This window comes from Anser cygnoides, chromosome 31 (genome assembly GCF_040182565.1).
Source record: "Anser cygnoides isolate HZ-2024a breed goose chromosome 31, Taihu_goose_T2T_genome, whole genome shotgun sequence".
NCBI classification, from domain to species: domain Eukaryota; kingdom Metazoa; phylum Chordata; class Aves; order Anseriformes; family Anatidae; genus Anser; species Anser cygnoides.
In genome coordinates this window covers 1490844-1507335 of record NC_089903.1, presented here as the reverse complement: position 1 = coordinate 1507335, position 16492 = coordinate 1490844, and the positions used below count along the sequence as shown (strand labels likewise).

The 16492-nt window shown below is 51.6% G+C and overlaps 3 protein-coding genes across 6 annotated transcripts; 1 reads left to right on the top strand and 2 right to left on the bottom strand.

Annotated features, from left to right (window-relative positions):
• Positions 1-74: 74 nt before the first annotated feature.
• Positions 75-4779, top strand: LOC136787805 (sucrase-isomaltase, intestinal-like). Its single transcript, XM_066985133.1, has 6 exons — positions 75-206; positions 1581-1705; positions 2098-2186; positions 2821-2870; positions 3706-3876; positions 4602-4779. Exons 1-6 carry the CDS (start codon positions 75-77, stop codon positions 4662-4664), a joined length of 630 nt encoding a protein of 209 aa, XP_066841234.1. The 3' UTR covers positions 4665-4779.
• On the bottom strand, positions 2245-11551 carry LOC136787923 (coiled-coil domain-containing protein 81-like). Of its 2 annotated transcripts, XM_066985342.1 has the most exons (9): positions 11012-11551; positions 8539-10500; positions 8282-8343; positions 7845-7998; positions 7556-7642; positions 6977-7130; positions 6520-6616; positions 5834-6383; positions 2245-5568 (listed from the first exon to the last, which is right to left on the bottom strand). In XM_066985342.1, exons 2-7 carry the CDS (start codon positions 8576-8578, stop codon positions 6550-6552), a joined length of 564 nt encoding a protein of 187 aa, XP_066841443.1. In that variant the 5' UTR covers positions 8579-10500; positions 11012-11551; the 3' UTR covers positions 2245-5568; positions 5834-6383; positions 6520-6549. The 2 variants fall into 2 exon arrangements, with proteins under 2 accessions (XP_066841443.1, XP_066841442.1); XM_066985341.1 differs by lacking the exons at positions 2245-5568; positions 5834-6383; positions 6520-6616 and having other exon boundaries at positions 6993-7642.
• Positions 11552-11739: 188 nt separating this feature from the next.
• Positions 11740-16433, bottom strand: LOC136787921 (coiled-coil domain-containing protein 81-like). Of its 3 annotated transcripts, none has more exons than XM_066985336.1 (6): positions 15891-16433; positions 15069-15379; positions 13234-13815; positions 12977-13038; positions 12594-12747; positions 11740-12391 (listed from the first exon to the last, which is right to left on the bottom strand). In XM_066985336.1, exons 3-6 carry the CDS (start codon positions 13271-13273, stop codon positions 11922-11924), a joined length of 726 nt encoding a protein of 241 aa, XP_066841437.1. In that variant the 5' UTR covers positions 13274-13815; positions 15069-15379; positions 15891-16433; the 3' UTR covers positions 11740-11921. The 3 variants fall into 3 exon arrangements, with proteins under 3 accessions (XP_066841437.1, XP_066841439.1, XP_066841438.1); XM_066985338.1 differs by having other exon boundaries at positions 13234-13632; XM_066985337.1 differs by lacking the exons at positions 15069-15379; positions 15891-16433 and having other exon boundaries at positions 13234-14185.
• Between the last annotated feature and the right edge of the window lie 59 nt (positions 16434-16492).

The following is a 16492-nucleotide window of genomic DNA, read 5'->3' as shown; positions in this document are numbered from 1 at the left end:
GCTCCACTGTGACATCATGACTGCTCCATGACATGGTCACGTGACCACCATAACATCATGACTGCCACCATGACATGACCGTCAACATGACCACCATCATGACCACCAACATGACCACCACCATGATCACCAATATGACCACTGACAGGACCACCAATGTGGCCACCACCACCGTGACCACTACCGACATGGTCACCACCACCACAGTGACGTGAGTCGTAAGGGACAAAAAGCTCCCAAAACAGAAGACATTTTATGGCCGTGCCTACCACATTTAGCACCCCAGACTGAGGTTTGGGGCATGGAAACGATGGTTTGCACCCCAAAACTGAGACTTTGGGGCGTAAAATGAAGCTTTAGGTTCTCCAAATGAGGCTGTGGACTATGAAAATAAGGCTTTGGATCCGAAAAATGAAGCTTTGGGCTCTGTAATGAGGCTTTGGATCCTAAAAATGAGGCTTTGGATCCTATAAAGTTGAGGGGTTGGGCCCTAAAATAATGATTGGTGGCCTGTATTGAAGGCTTCATTCTGAAAATGAGGCTCTGGCCTCTAAAGAGAGGGTTTGGGCCCCCAAAATGAGGCTTTTGACACTGGAAATGTAGGTTTTAGTCCCTCCAAATGGGGTTTTGTAGCCAAGAATTAGGCACTGGATCCTAAATATGAAGCCGGGAGCTGTAAAACAAGGCTTTCGTCACCAACAGTGAGGGTTTGGAGCCTGGAAATGGGGCTTTGAATGCTAAAAGTGAGTCTTTAGGCCCCTAAATGAACGTTTGGGCCTAAGAATGGAGGTTTCAACCCCCAGAATGAGGCTTTGGGCCCTAAAATTGAGGATCCGGACATGAAAAATGCCGTTTGCAGCTTAAAAGGGAGGCTCTGGACTCAGTAATGCAGCTTTCAGCCATACGAATGAGGCTTTGGAGCCTAAAATGGGAGGTTTTATCCGAAAAATGACAAGATCCCAAACGGAGCCTCCGGGCCTTAAAAATACAGGGCTGAGCCCCCAAAATGAGGCGTTAGGCCCCCAAAACTGGGGGTTTTAGCACCCAAAAGGAGGCATTAGGCCCCCAAAACTGGGGGTTCAAACCTCTCATGTGAGACGTTAGGCCCTCAAAACTGGGGGTTTGAGCACCCAAAAAGAGGCATTAGGCCCCCAAAATTGGGGGTTTTAGTGCCAAAAATGAGGCAACAGACCACCAAAATGCCCCCCCCCCCCCCAAAAGGACCCCCCCCCAACGGGTTCCAGGTGTCCCCCCAGGTGTCTGGGTGCCCCCCCCATGACACCCAGATGTGACCCCCCTCCCCCATGGGACCCTCGTGCCCCCCCCATAGGACCCACATGAGCCCCCCCTCCACTCCCCCCCCAAGACTCGCAGCCTCCCGGTGTCCCCTCCCCCTTCCCCCCCCCCCCCCCCCCCCCCCCCTGTGGCTGTCCCAAGGCTGAGCCAGGTACGGAGTTTTATTATATTATTTATTATAAGGAGTTTTATTGAGGTTTTGGTGTTTCTTTATTTTGGAGGGGGTTGTTTCTTTGTTTTTTGGTGTGTTTGCTTCTCTGTTTTCTGTTTTTCTCCGTCACTAGGACGAGTATATTGGCTTTAGGGGAGAATTCAGAAATTTACCCGCTCCTATTGATCACATCAACCTCCACATCCGTGGCGGGCACATCCTTGTGCAGCAGAGCCCTGCTAACACCACCGCTTACAGGTAAAATACAAAGGGTCACCACTCCAATTTTGGCTTTTTAAGGGAAATATTTAGTAGCACGGCAAATAAATAATTAAATTGGGGCAGCTTTTTTTTTGCTGTCACATTTTTAAGTGGGAAAAGCAAAATTTTCCTTTGTGATGAGCAACGTGCTTGGAAGCGTCCCTGTCTTGATTCAATACCAGCATTGCTCAGGACATCAATTTTAGGGCAATTTTCTTCTTTTTTGGGCTTCCTAAATGCAATGCTACGGAGCAGAGAAGGCTGGTGGCAGCTAAATTGCATGCAATGTCTATAATATAAACTTTAACTTTGATACCTCTTATGAGATATAAAATAAAATATAAATATAAAATGGGATTACCGAAGAAAAATGTCTTTTTTTTTCATAGCCGAAAAAACCCGTTGTCACTTATTGTTGCTTTGAATGACAGTCAGCTTGCAGAAGGTCAGCTTTATTGGGACGACGGAGTGCGCATTGGTAAGTGCAAAGATGCTCATTTACACAAAAAAATCCCCCAAAGTCAGCACCCACAATGTGCAAATATTGTTTTTCTTTATTTCTGTGGACTGTGAACATGAACACTGAATTTTCATTTTGGGGATATTGTGCAACAATTGCAAAACAAGGCTGTCTTCAAAGGGATGGAGCAGAAAAAAAATACAGGAAAATGATTAAAATGATAACATGTAAAACAATAAAAATGGTAAAATGATGCTAAATTATAAGCATAATGTTGTTATTTAGAGAATTTGAATTTTGCAGAAATTAAATTGTGCCTTGGACCTAAGGGAACATACAGAAGAGGGATTTGTTCTCCACCCTATAGGAAGCACAACCGTAGATGAAGTGGGAAGCTTTAACTCATTTTCCTTAATATTAATGAATTCAAATTATCTTCAGATAAGAGAGATTTAGAAGTCTGCCACGTATTAGCTTAAAAGCTAGCAAACGGGATTATCCCAATTAATGCACAAAATTGTGGGTTTTAGCATACCAGCACGTAGCAGGCTGCACGACGCATACGCAAGTATATAGCACATACAGCACAAGATTTCTATTAAATTTAAAAAATAAATTGACTATATTTCACTTTATTTTGGTCTTTTAACAGATGCGTATGAGGATGGTGTCTATCTGCTGACCTCATTTACTGCTCGTCAGGTTTGTAACAAAAACTCCCTGGGCTGCAGTGCCCAGCCTGGTTGCTGCTTTACGTTTAACGAACATTACATTTGGGACTTTTAATGTTTTGATATCTTTGTGCTAGCTCTTATTTAGTGTCGTGACAACCGGTGTAGAGCTCTAATTGTTGATTTTTAAGGAACGTTTGCTTGGGCTTGCAAGGCTGCAATAGCACGTCCAGGAAGGATAAGGTCATTTTGTACCTGCACCAGTATAAGTTGGAGCAACTTAATTTACTTTGGGGGGCTATTTTCCATAAATATTTATATTTATTTTTATATTATATATATATTCATTTCTGTCTATATAATATATTTATTTATGATAAAGCTGTATAGATTTATATACCTTCTATAGCCTCTACATCTCTATAGCCTGCATCAGTATAAATAGGAGCAATTTATTTTTCTTTGGGGGGTTATTCCCCAAATATATAACATATATGTATTTTATATATATGTGTATATATATATGTATGTATATATGTGTATTATATGTATATTATATATATACACACATTTATTTATATATATATTACTATTATAATATTCCTAATGTAATATATATTTACTTAAATATTATACACACATATATATACACCCACAAATTCTCCTGCTATACCCGAAGGAGCTGAGAAGCGTTTTGCGTCCTGGTGCTGCTATAATGCAATTAACATCACCAATTTTTACTAAAAAGAAACTTAAAATAGCACAGCTATTTTAGCCTGTTTCTACGACATTGTGACCATGAAAAGATTCTTTAAACGTGAGAAAAAAAAAAAAAATGCTGATTTCCTTCTCCTTCTCCCTTTCAGAACACCTTAGAGATAAAGGTTTTGCACCGGGGCTACGCTGACCCGAACAATTTGAAATTTACCACTGTGAAAACTTTGGGGCTGGCCACGGCCGTGACGCAGCTGACGGTTTTGGAGAACGGCATAGAAATCCCATCCGCCCACTCGGTGTCCTACAACACCACGACGCAGGTAAAGAGGCCGTTTAGGGTTGACGGCGAATTGAATTTAGGGGACGCGGCGTATGTCAGTTCTCATTCCTTTTCTGCCTGATGGCGGAAAAAGGAATGATTACATCACAAGATGCTGAATATACAGAAATATTAGATCAAAAATCTTATAACATAAAAATATTAGGTTGTTTTGTTACATAGTTTACGTAACATTATTTATACAATAGTGAATATTATACAGGTAAAATACAAATTATATAGAATTATTATGTCAAAAAAGGATATAAAATAAAAATACTAGGTTGCTTTGTTACGTATTTTACATAACATTGTTTATATAATGTTGAATGTTTATAATTAAACACATTATAATTCATATAACATGATCAACCAATATTACATTATATATATAAACAGCTTATATAATCAAAAATGATGAATTAAGAAAAGTGAACCCTCCTTTTTTGCCATTCTGCCCTGGATGGAGAAAGAAGAAATTCTTAAACACAGTCACAATACTCCAAGTTTTTATGTTAAAAAAACAAAACCAAAAAAAACCTGACATCTCACTATCAAAAGAAGGGGAGGGGATGAGAACCTCATGATGTGGAATGAAGACATTTATGGCATTTAGGCAAATTTTCGGTAATGTGAGCTATATGAGCAGCAAAAAAGCAAGATGTCTTCAGATCCGATTAACTCGCTGATTTGATTTTATTTGTTAATTTCTTTTGCTTTCTAAAGGTCCTTTTAACCACCCAGCTCGCACTTGAATTAGGCAAAGACTACACGTTGCAATGGAGCTAAAAGCCTGCAGCCGTCCCTGGCGGCGAAGCTGAGCCAAACCTCCTCATGTGCCCAAATTTTTCCCTTCTCCTCCTTTAAAATACTTTGCACTATTAAAATATATTAGTTATAATCAGTTGGTTTTCCGTTTTTATGTCGGACTTGTTCCGAGCTCGTGAATTCGGCCAAGCTGGGGATTGGCAGGAGGAGGTGACTCCAACCAACCTCGGTGACTCCAAATTTACAAGGGCCCAGTTTCAGCAGGGCTTGGGATCGGGTTCAATTACGGGATCATCCAATGGGATCATCGGGATCATGGGGTTCAATTATGGGATCATCCAATTATGCGCTCAGCTTGCAGAGCCAAAAATGTCGACCTGGGTTGAAATTGCCCTGGGGTTGATCAAAGGGGTCCCCTGGCACCCAAAGGGGTCCTCCTCGTGTCAAGAAATCACTCTAAAAACCCGTGGGTTCCCGATTGACATCCCAGCATGTTGGGAGCAGCCTCAGCGGAGGCCCTGCGTTGCAGCCCACCCATTTTGGTGGTTGAAGCTCAATGTCCCAGGCTGTGGGAGGGCCCCAAAAGGGCTGGTGGCCCCAGGACAGTGTTTGTTAGCCATTTGGCCCCATATGTGCCCATTTCTCCTCCGAAACGAGGCCGACCTGCCCCATGGTGGCCTGAGGACAGAGCCTCAGGGTGGTGGTACAGGCATGTGGGTGTCAGGGCCCCCACCGCTGCCTTGGGCCCTGCTTCCCAAGGGATGCTGCGATGCTTTCGGAGACTTCGGACCTGGCTGGAAAACAGCCTTCGCCCCCATCCTAACGAGCGAGCCTCGTCAAGAAAACTCATCAGCCTTTTGTGACTCCATCGTGTTTTCCTCCACCTCCCTCCTGAGGCCATGGTGTGAGGAAGAAAGATGGGTATCTGCAAAAAAACAGAGACAAGATTACAGTTTTTTTATTTTTTTAGCCTTCTTTACCCTCACACACACATCCCATGGATGACTTCAGGTCCTGACACCGAGGTCAGGATGGCTCCTCCTAGCGATGGAGGAGCCAAAGGTTTTGGGCTGGACTGAGCCAACCCCTGGCTCAAAACTCAGATCTCTTCCCAGAGACCCCACTGACCCCGTAACTGCTTTCCTACAAGGACCGAGCCCCCCAGAATGATGCCGATGTGGATCACGCACCTCTTTATTCCACCTCTGATGGCCTCCTTGCTATTCTGGTCAATCAAAGCCCGGGTTTTATTGTGGCCAGGGCCACAAAATGGAGAACCCCGGCCTGGTTTTCGGTGCTTCGGGTCGGGCTGACGTTGGTGGTCTGGGCACGGGTGGCAGCGGGTGGGTGCTCTTGGTGCTGTGCATCGATAACATCTTCTTCTGAGGATCTTTCAGCACCGTCCAGAAGGTCTCAGGCCTCGATTTTAACAGTTGTTCCGCCTCGTCTCCTGGTGGCTGCAGCCTGAAGATGTTGTAGGCGGATTCCTCAGGGAGGCTGGCCTCTGAGCTCGCTGGTGATAACACGCTCATCACAGGAAATGACAGCGCTGTGGGGCCTCGAGGCCGGGGGAGCTTTCTTTCCGTTGTCGTCAGCTTTTCTCCCTCACAGGGAGGAAATTTCCCCGCTCCTCCTCCTGCTCTCTGCCTCAAGGCTCCGTCTGTCTTTGCTCGTCCCGCCTTGCCTTTGGGCGCTGATTTTCTCTCCTTGCGAGGAGGCAGCCCCGGGATCACCGGCAGCCTGACAAAAGAACAAAGAAGCCACGATGGTTTTGGGGCCGCATCCTGTACCCCCATGCAGCACTTGATGCTGCAGCCCTGAAATCGGGGGGGCTCCTGGTGGCCTCATCCCCCCCGTCCGGAGCCTCCAGCCTCACCTGCAGGGAGCCTCCCCCGGCTTCTCCCTTTCACCCTGCTGGGCTGCTTGTTCTGTCAGCTCCGTGGGGGCAAGGGAAGGAAGTCCAGGACCTTCGCCTAGAATGGGGAAGGAGAGGTGTCAGAAGAACGGTTCTGCGATGCTCCCATCCCCGGGGACGTGCAGGGTGCTGAGGCTGCTCCCAGAGGCTGCTGTGCCCCCCTCGCAGCCTCCGTCTCCAGGGGCCTCATTCCTCCTTGGCACCAGCCCTTGCCCAGCTCATTTCTAGGCCAGGAGCTGTTTTTTGGGGGCCAAGTTCTGGCAGAGAGGAGCTGGCTACAGCCAATTTTAGGGGGTGTCTTGATCCCTGTCCTCCTGCAGCACCCAGGGCCGGGCACCTCAGGCACCTCGCACACGGGGGCTCCATTTTGGAGGCCCAGAGACAAGAGGCTGTGGTGCAAGGCAATGCGTTTTCTCACCAGGTGGGTCCCTGTGCTCTGGAGAGGAGCCAGCAGCCGCTTTGGTCTCCCAGCTTGGCCGAGAAGAGGCAAAGCCCCTTCTTTCTTCTTCTCCTTGCTCCGGGCCTTCTGATGCTCCTGGGACGGTGTTTTATGCAGGATCTCCATTTCAAACCTGGCAAAAGAAGACATCAGCGTGACCCAGGGCACGCCACAATCACCCCTTTTCACAGGGCCATAAAGGCCCTGTCCCCAAGGACCGTTCTGGGAAATGGGCTCGCCCAGCAAAGAGGTCCAGGCCTCGATGGGAAGCAGACGTTGTCTGAATTCCTCCGTCTGCCCCATCAGATCCCACCATGTCCATTAGGTGGGGGATCTGCAATGGAGGAGCATGGAGATGGCAAATGTCCTCTGCCTGGCCAAGGCACTTGGTGGTGGAGGAGCCCAGGGCTCGGCTTGGTTGGCCACCCCAAGAGGAAGAGGTTGGCCGAGAGCTGCAACCCAAGAGGTCTTGGTGGGCCGAGGGCACCCCCACGTCCTTCAGGACGAGGGCGATGTTCTCCCCCTTCCCCAGGCAGCGAGAGATGAGGGACGTGGTGCCTCGCATGCAGTTCTCCAATCTCTGCTGGGACATGCAGGCGTTGGCGGCCACCTCAGCCACTTTGAGGGGCTCCAGCTCCTTATGGCCTGGAAAACGACACGAGACGGATGCAGTCAGTCACCAGCAGCCCTTCCCCGCATGTTTCCCAGGTGCTGCTCCTTGCAGTCATCAGCCAGAAAGGCTTTGCTTTGGGACCTGCTCCGTGCAGGGGACGCTTTGCTTCTGAGAAGCATCTGAGATCCAGGGAGGGGATCACCCGTGCGGCAAGGGATTCACGCACCCTCTTACCTGGCAGGTAATCCTTGTCGTCTGCGAGGTTGTGGGTGACGACGAGGTTCCTGGCCAGGCGGAATGTGGCCATCAGGAAAATCACACTCTCATGCCCGTCCTTGACCCGTCTTGGGACAACGTCGAAGGAGCCGAGGGCAGGAATTCGGACACCCTGCAAGCGGAAGAGAACAGAAGGGACGAAGCTTAAGGATCAGCTGCAGGTGGTCCCATCCAGGGACGGTGCTTTGGGTCCTGCTGTGCCCTTCCCGCTCTTGGGAGCCAGGCTGAGGGGATCCAGGGGCTTCCAGCGACTGGGATCAGCCCTCAGAGACCACACCACCTACCACAAGCAACATTGCATTTGTGCGATACGTGCGGGTCCCTCGGTAGGGACTTTTGGGGTGAGTTTCCCGCTTCTGAAGAGGGGAACGAGGGGGACGTGGCTGCCAACCCACCTGGCGCAGCTGGAGGTGTTCTTGGCTATAGACGGACACTGCATCCCAGACAGATATTCGCTCTGCAAGGCAAAGAAAAGCAGGTCACGCACCGCTTCCCGTGGCTACCACCCTTCCATCACCCCAAGACCCGCAGTATGAAAAGAGCCGTCGCATCTCCGACCCCAAAAAGAGACCCCCCGCAGAGCCGGGTCCCCCCCACAGAAAGCCCCAAACGTGGGTCAGCCACGCTCCCGCGGTGCCGGGGGTGCCCGTACCTTTGGAGGTGATGTTGGGCATGAGGCACGAGCTCTGCATCCCGTCCCTTCTCCGTTTCACCCTGCTGGGCTGCTTCTTGCATGTCAAATGCTGTGCATCGATAACATCTTCTTCTGAGGTTCTTGCAGCACCCTCCAGAAGGTCTCGGGCCTCGTTTTTAACAGTTCTTCCGCCTCGTCTCCTGGTGGCTGCAGCCTGAAGATGTTGTAGGCGGATTCCTCAGGGAGGCTGGCCTCTGAGCTCGCTGCTGATAACACGCTGATCACGGGAAACGACAGCGCTGTGGGGCCTCGAGGCCGGGGGAGCTTTCTTTCCGTTGTCATCAGCTTTTCTCCCTCACAGGGAGGAAATTTCCCCGCTCCTCCTCCTACTCTCCGCCTCTGGCTTAGGGTTGGGCCCTAAAATAACGATTGGTGGCCTGTATTGAAGGCTTCATTCTTCAAATGCGGCTCTGGCCTCTAAAGAGAGGGTTTGGGCCCCAAAAATGAGGCTTTTGACACTGGAAATGTAGGTTTTAGTCCCTCCAAATGGGGTTTTGTAGCCAAGAATTAGGCACCGGATCCTAAATATGAAGCTGGGAGCTGTAAAACAAGGCTTTCGTCACCGACAGTGAGGGTTTGGAGCCTGAAAATGGGGCTTTGAATGCTAAAAGTGAGTCTTTAGGCCACTAAATGAATGTTTGGGCCTAAGAATGGAGGTTTCAACCCCCAAAATGAGGCTTTGGGCCCTAAAATTGAGGATCCGGACATGAAAAATGCCGTTTGCAGCTTAGAAGGGAGGCTCTGGACTCAGTAATGCAGCTTTCAGCCATACGAATGACGCTTTGGAGCCTAAAATGGGAGGTTTTATCCGAAAAATGACAAGATCCCAAACGGAGCCTCCGGGCCCTAAAACTACGGGGCTGAGCCCCCAAAAGGAGGCATTAGGCCCCCAAAACTGGGGGTTTTAGCCCCAAAAATGAGGCATTAGGCCCGCAAAACTGGGGATTTTGGCCCGAAAATGAGGCATTAGGCCCCTGAAACTGGGGATTTTAGCCCCAAAAATGAGGCATTAGGCCCCCAAAACTGGGGATTTTGCCCAAAAATGAGGCATTAGGCCCCCAAAACTGGGGATTTTAGCCCCCAAAATGAGGCATTAGGCCCCCAAAACTGGGGGATCAAGCCTCTCATGTGAGACATTAGGCCCTCAAAACTGGGGGTTTGAGCACCCAAAAAGAGGCATTAGGCCCCCAAAACTGGGGCTTTTAGCCTCAAAAATGAGGCATTAGGCCCCCAAAACTGGGGGTTTGGGCCCCAAAATGAGGCATTAGGCCCCCAAAACTGGGGGTTTTAGCACCCAAAAGGAGGCATTAGGCCCCCAAAACTGGGGGTTTTAGCCCCCAAAATGGGCATTAGGCCCCCAAAACTGGGAGTTTTAGCCTCAAAAATAAGTCATTCGGCCCCCAAAACTGGGGATTTTAGCCCCCAAAATGAGGCATTAGGCCCCCAAAACTGGGGATTTTGGCGAAAATGAGGCATTAGGCCCCCAAAACTGGGGGATCAAGCCTCTCATGTGAGACATTAGGCCCCCAAAACTGGGGGTTTCAGCACCCAAAAAGAGGCATTAGGCCCCCAAAATTGGGGGTTTTAGTGCCAAAAATGAGGCAACTCACCCTGCCGGGGGGGGACACGGCCCATTTCTCCTCCGAAACGAGGCCAACCTGCCCCATGCTGGCCTGAGGACAGAGCCTCAGGGTGGTGGTACAGGCATGTGGGTGTCAGGGCCCCCACCGCTGCCTTGGGCCCTGCTTCCCAAGGGATGCTGCGATGCTTTCGGAGACTTCGGACCTGGCTGGAAAACAGCCTTCGCCCCCATCCTAACGAGCGAGCCTCGTCAAGAAAACTCATCAGCCTTTTGTGACTCCATCGTGTTTTCCTCCACCTCCTTCCTGAGGCCATTGTGTCAGGAAGAAAGATGGATATCTGCAAAAAAACAGAGACAAGATTACAGTTTTTTTATTTTTTTAGCCTTCTTTACCCTCACACACACATCCCATGGATGACTTCAGGTCCTGACACCGAGCTCAGGGCACCCATTTCCCTCATTTTTTCCCTCATATTTACCCCATCACCAGACCCTGGCCATCAGCAGGGTTTTGCCCCTAAACTCTGACAGGCCCACCCAAAAAAAGCCTTGCTCTTCCAAAAAACGCTTCAAAAGCAGCACCCAGCTGCAAAGAAACCCTCTCCTCTATGGCCAAAGAGCTTTTTTAGGCCTTTCAAACCCTGAAAAATGGCGCCTGCTGTTGTCTGCGTGGCAACAGAAGAGAAATTGAAGGACTGGAGTCTAGCGATGGAGGAGCCAAAGGGTTTGGGCTGGACTGAGCCAACCCCTGGCTCAAAACAGATCTCTTCCCAGAGACCCCACTGACCCCATAACTGCTTTCCTACAAGGACCGAGCCCCCGAGAATGATGCCGATGTGGATCACGCACCTCTTTTGCCACCTCTGATGACCTCCTTGCTATGCGGGGCGATCAAAGCCCGGGTTTTAGTGTGGCCAGGGCCACAAAATGGAGAACCCCGGCCTGGTTTTCGGTGCTTCGGGTCGGGCTGACGTTGGTGGTCTGGGCACGGGTGGCAGCGGGTGGGTGCTCTTGGTGCTGTGCATCGATAACATCTTCTTCTGAGGATCTTGCAGCACCGTCCAGAAGGTCTCGGGCCTCGATTTTAACAGTTGTTCTGCCTCGTCTCCTGGTGGCTGCAGCCTGAAGATGTTGTAGGCGGATTCCTCAGGGAGGCTGGCCTCTGAGCTCGCTGGTGATAACACGCTCATCACAGGAAATGACAGCGCTGTGGGGCCTCGAGGCCGGGGGATCTTTCTTTCCCTTGTAAGATTTTCTCCCTCACAGGGAGGAAATTTCCCCGCTCCTCCTCCTGCTCTCTGCCTCAAGGCTCCGTCTGTCTTTGCTCGTCCCGCCTTGCCTTTGGGCGCTGATTTTCTCTCCTTGCGAGGAGGCAGCCCCGGGATCACCGGCAGCCTGACAAAAGAACAAAGAAGCCACGATGGTTTTGGGGCCGCATCCTGTACCCCCATGCAGCACTTGATGCTGCAGCCCTGAAATCGGGGGGGCTCCTGGTGGCCTCATCCCCCCCGTCCGGAGCCTCCAGCCTCACCTGCAGGGAGCCTCCCCCGGCTTCTCCCTTTCACCCTGCTGGGCTGGGTGAAGAGAGGAGCCAGCAGCTGCTTTGTCTCTCCCAACTTGGCCGAGAAGAGGCAAAGCCCCTTCTTTCTTCTTCTCCTTGCTCCGGGCCTTCTGATGCTCCTGGGACGGTGTTTTATGCAGGATCTCCATTTCAAACCTGGCAAAAGAAGACATCAGCGTGACCCAGGGCACGCCACAATCACCCCTTTTCACAGGGCCATAAAGGCCCTGTCCCCAAGGACCGTTCTGGGAAATGGGCTCGCCCAGCAAAGAGGTCCAGGCCTCGATGGGAAGCAGACGTTGTCTGAATTCCTCCGTCTGCCCCATCAGATCCCACCATGTCCATTAGGTGGGGGATCTGCAATGGAGGAGCATGGAGATGGCAAATGTCCTCTGCCTGGCCAAGGCACTTGGTGGTGGAGGAGCCCAGGGCTCGGCTTGGTTGGCCACCCCAAGAGGAAGAGGTTGGCCGAGAGCTCCAACCCAAGAGGTCTTGGTGGGCCGAGGGCACCCCCACGTCCTTCAGGACGAGGGCGATGTTCTCCCCCTTCCCCAGGCAGCGAGAGATGAGGGACGTGGTGCCTCGCATGCAGTTCTCCGCTCTCTGCTGGGACATGCAGGCGTTGGCGGCCACCTCAGCCACTTTGAGGGGCTCCAGCTCCTTATGGCCTGGAAAACGACACGAGACGGATGCAGTCAGTCACCAGCAGCCCTTCCCCGCGTGTTTCCCAGGTGCTGCTCCTTGCAGTCATCAGCCAGAAAGGCTTTGCTTTGGGACCTGCTCCGTGCAGGGGACGCTTTGCTTCTGAGAAGCATCTGAGATCCAGGGAGGGGATCACCCGTGCGGCAAGGGATTCACGCACCCTCTTACCTGGCAGGTAATCCTTGTCGTCCGTGAGGTTGTGGGTGACGACGAGGTTCCTGGCCAGGCGGAATGTGGGCATCAGGAAAATCACACTCTCATGCCCGTCCTTGACCCGTCTTGGGACAACGTCGAAGGAGCCGAGGGCAGGAATTCGGACACCCTGCAAGCGGAAGAGAACAGAAGGGACGAAGCTTAAGGATCAGCTGCAGGTGGTCCCATCCAGGGACGGTGCTTTGGGTCCTGCTGTGCCCTTCCCGCTCTTGGGAGCCAGGCTGAGGGGATCCAGGGGCTTCCAGCGACTGGGATCAGTGGGTCCCTGGGTAGGGACTTTTGGGGTGAGTTTCCCGCTTCTGAAGAGGGGAACGAGGGGGACGTGGCTGCCAACCCACCTGGCGCAGCTGGAGGTGTTCTTGGCTATAGACGGACACTGCATCCCAGACAGATATTCGCTCTGCAAGGCAAAGAAAAGCAGGTCACGCACCGCTTCCCGTGGCTACCACCCTTCCATCACCCCAAGACCCGCAGTATGAAAAGAGCCGTCGCATCTCCGACCCCAAAAAGAGACCCCCCGCAGAGCCGGGTCCCCCCCACAGAAAGCCCCAAACGTGGGTCAGCCACGCTCCCGCGGTGCCGGGGGTGCCCGTACCTTTGGAGGTGATGTTGGGCATGAGGCACGAGCTCTGCATCCCGTCCCTTCTCCGTTTCACCCTGCTGGGCTGCTTCTTGCATGTCAAATGCTGTGCATCGATAACATCTTCTTCTGAGGTTCTTGCAGCACCCTCCAGAAGGTCTCGGGCCTCGTTTTTAACAGTTCTTCCGCCTCGTCTCCTGGTGGCTGCAGCCTGAAGATCTTGTAGGCGGATTCCTCAGGGAGGCTGGCCTCTGAGCTCGCTGCTGATAACACGCTGATCACGGGAAATGACAGCGCTGTGGGGCCTCGAGGCCGGGGGAGCTTTCTTTCCGTTGTCATCAGCTTTTCTCCCTCACAGGGAGGAAATTTCCCCGCTCCTCCTCCTACTCTCCGCCTCTGGCTTAGGGTTGGGCCCTAAAATAACGATTGGTGGCCTGTATTGAAGGCTTCATTCTTCAAATGCGGCTCTGGCCTCTAAAGAGAGGGTTTGGGCCCCAAAAATGAGGCTTTTGACACTGGAAATGTAGGTTTTAGTCCCTCCAAATGGGGTTTTGTAGCCAAGAATTAGGCACCGGATCCTAAATATGAAGCTGGGAGCTGTAAAACAAGGCTTTCGTCACTGACAGTGAGGGTTTGGAGCCTGAAAATGGGGCTTTGAATGCTAAGAGTCTTTAGGCCACTAAATGAATGTTTGGGCCTAAGAATGGAGGTTTCAACCCCCAAAATGAGGCTTTGGGCCCTAAAATTGAGGATCCGGACATGAAAAATGCCGTTTGCAGCTTAGAAGGGAGGCTCTGGACTCAGTAATGCAGCTTTCAGCCATACGAATGAGGCTTTGGAGCCTAAAATGGGAGGTTTTATCCGAAAAATGACAAGATCCCAAACGGAGCCTCCGGGCCCTAAAACTACGGGGCTGAGCCCCCAAAAGGAGGCATTAGGCCCGCAAAACTGGGGGTTTTAGCCCCAAAAATGAGGCATTAGGCCCCCTGGGGATTTTAGCCCCAAAACTGGGGATTTTGCCCGAAAATGAGGCATTAGGCCCCCAAAACTGGGGATTTTAGCCCCCAAAATGAGGCATTAGGCCCCCAAAACTGGGGGATCAAGCCTCTCATGTGAGACATTAGGCCCTCAAAACTGGGGGTTTGAGCACCCAAAAAGAGGCATTAGGCCCCCAAAACTGGGGGTTTTAGCCTCAAAAATGAGGCATTAGGCCCCCAAAACTGGGGGTTTGGGCCCCAAAATGAGGCATTAGGCCCCCAAAACTGGGGGTTTTAGCACCCAAAAGGAGGCATTAGGCCCCCAAAACTGGGGGTTTTAGCCCCCAAAATGGGCATTAGGCCCCCAAAACTGGGAGTTTTAGCCCCCAAAATGAGGCATTAGGCCCCCAAAACTGGGGATTTTGGCCCGAAAATGAGGCATTAGGCCCCCAAAACTGGGGATTTGGGCCCGAAATTGAGGCATTAGACCCCCAAAGCTGGGGGGTTTTAGCCCCCCAAATGGGCATTAGGCCCCCAAAACTGGGGGTTTTAGCCTCAAAAATGAGGCATTAGGCCCCCAAAACTGGGGGTTTCAGCACCCAAAAAGAGGCATTAGGCCCCCAAAACTTGGGGTTTTAGCCCCGAAAATGAGGCATTAGGCCCGCAAAACTGGGGATTTTGGCGAAAATGAGGCATTAGGCCCCCAAAACTGGGGATTTTAGCCCCCAAAATGAGGCATTAGGCCCCCAAAAGTGGGGGATCAAGCCTCTCATGTGAGACATTAGGCCCTCAAAACTGGGGGTTTCAGCACCCAAAAAGAGGCATTAGGCCCCCAAAATTGGGGGTTTTAGCGCCAAAAATGAGGCAACTCACCCTGCCGGGGGGGGACACGACCCATTTCTCCTCCGAAACGAGGCCAACCTGCCCCATGCTGGCCTGAGGACAGAGCCTCAGGGTGGTGGTACAGGCATGTGGGTGTCAGGGCCCCCACCGCTGCCTTGGGCCCTGCTTCCCAAGGGATGCTGCGATGCTTTCAGAGACTTCGGACCTGGCTGGAAAACAGCCTTCGCCCCCATCCTAACGAGCGAGCCTCGTAAAAAACCACACAACAGCCTTTTGTGACTCCATCGTGTTTTCCTCCACCTCCTTCCTGAGGCCATTGTGTGAGGAAGAAAGATGGATATCTGCAAAAAAACAGAGACAAGATTACAGTTTTTTTATTTTTTTAGCCTTCTTTACCCTCACACACACATCCCATGGATGACTTCAGGTCCTGACACCGAGCTCAGGGCACCCATTTCCCTCATTTTTTCCCTCATATTTACCCCATCACCAGACCCTGGCCATCAGCAGGGTTTTGCCCCTAAACTCTGACAGGCCCACCCAAAAAAAGCCTTGCTCTTCCAAAAAACGCTTCAAAAGCAGCACCCAGCTGCAAAGAAACCCTCTCCTCTATGGCCAAAGAGCTTTTTTAGGCCTTTCAAACCCTGAAAAATGGCGCCTGCTGTTGTCTGCGTGGCAACAGAAGAGAAATTGAAGGACTGGAGTCTAGCGATGGAGGAGCCAAAGGGTTTGGGCTGGACTGAGCCAACCCCTGGCTCAAAACAGATCTCTTTCCAGAGACCCCACTGAGCCCATAACTGCTTTCCTACAAGGACCGAGCCCCCCAGAATGATGCCGATGTGGATCACGCACCTCTTTTGCCACCTCTGATGGCCTCCTTGCTATTCCGGGCGATCAAAGCCCGGGTTTTAGTGTGGCCAGGGCCACAAAATGGAGAACCCCGGCCTGGTTTTCGGTGCTTCGGGTCGGGCTGACGTTGGTGGTCTGGGCACGGGTGGCAGCGGGTGGGTGCTCTTGGTGCTGTGCATCGATAACATCTTCTTCTGAGGTTCTTGCAGCACCCTCCAGAAGGTCTCGGGCCTCGTTTTTAACAGTTCTTCCGCCTCGTCTCCTGGTGGCTGCAGCCTGAAGATCTTGTAGGCGGATTCCTCAGGGAGGCTGGCCTCTGAGCTCGCTGCTGATAACACGCTGATCACGGGAAACGACAGCGCTGTGGGGCCTCGAGGCCGGGGGAGCTTTCTTTCCGTTGTCATCAGCTTTTCTCCCTCACAGGGAGGAAATTTCCCCGCTCCTCCTCCTGCTCTCTGCCTCAAGGCTCCGTCTGTCTTTGCTCGTCCCGCCTTGCCTTTGGGCGCTGATTTTCTCTCCTTGCGAGGAGGCAGCCCCGGGATCACCGGCAGCCTGACAAAAGAACAAAGAAGCCACGATGGTTTTGGGGCCGCATCCTGTACCCC

Coding starts and splice junctions, on each gene's coding strand:
- LOC136787805 (XM_066985133.1), top strand. CDS start 75: ATGACCGTCAACATGACCACCATCATGACCACCAACATGACCACCACC. Junction 207..1,580: donor ACATGGTCACCACCACCACA/GTGACGTGAGTC, acceptor CTCCGTCACTAG/GACGAGTATATTGGCTTTAG. Junction 1,706..2,097: donor GCTAACACCACCGCTTACAG/GTAAAATACAAA, acceptor TTTTTTTCATAG/CCGAAAAAACCCGTTGTCAC.
- LOC136787923 (XM_066985341.1), bottom strand. CDS start 8,578: ATGCAGAGCTCGTGCCTCATGCCCAACATCACCTCCAAAG. Junction 7,999..8,281: donor AACACCTCCAGCTGCGCCAG/GTGGGTTGGCAG, acceptor TTCCGCTTGCAG/GGTGTCCGAATTCCTGCCCT. Junction 7,643..7,844: donor CGACAAGGATTACCTGCCAG/GTAAGAGGGTGC, acceptor GTCGTTTTCCAG/GCCATAAGGAGCTGGAGCCC.
- LOC136787921 (XM_066985336.1), bottom strand. CDS start 13,273: ATGCAGAGCTCGTGCCTCATGCCCAACATCACCTCCAAAG. Junction 13,039..13,233: donor GCCCAACATCACCTCCAAAG/GTACGGGCACCC, acceptor TTTGCCTTGCAG/AGCGAATATCTGTCTGGGAT. Junction 12,392..12,593: donor CGACAAGGATTACCTGCCAG/GTAAGAGGGTGC, acceptor GTCGTTTTCCAG/GCCATAAGGAGCTGGAGCCC.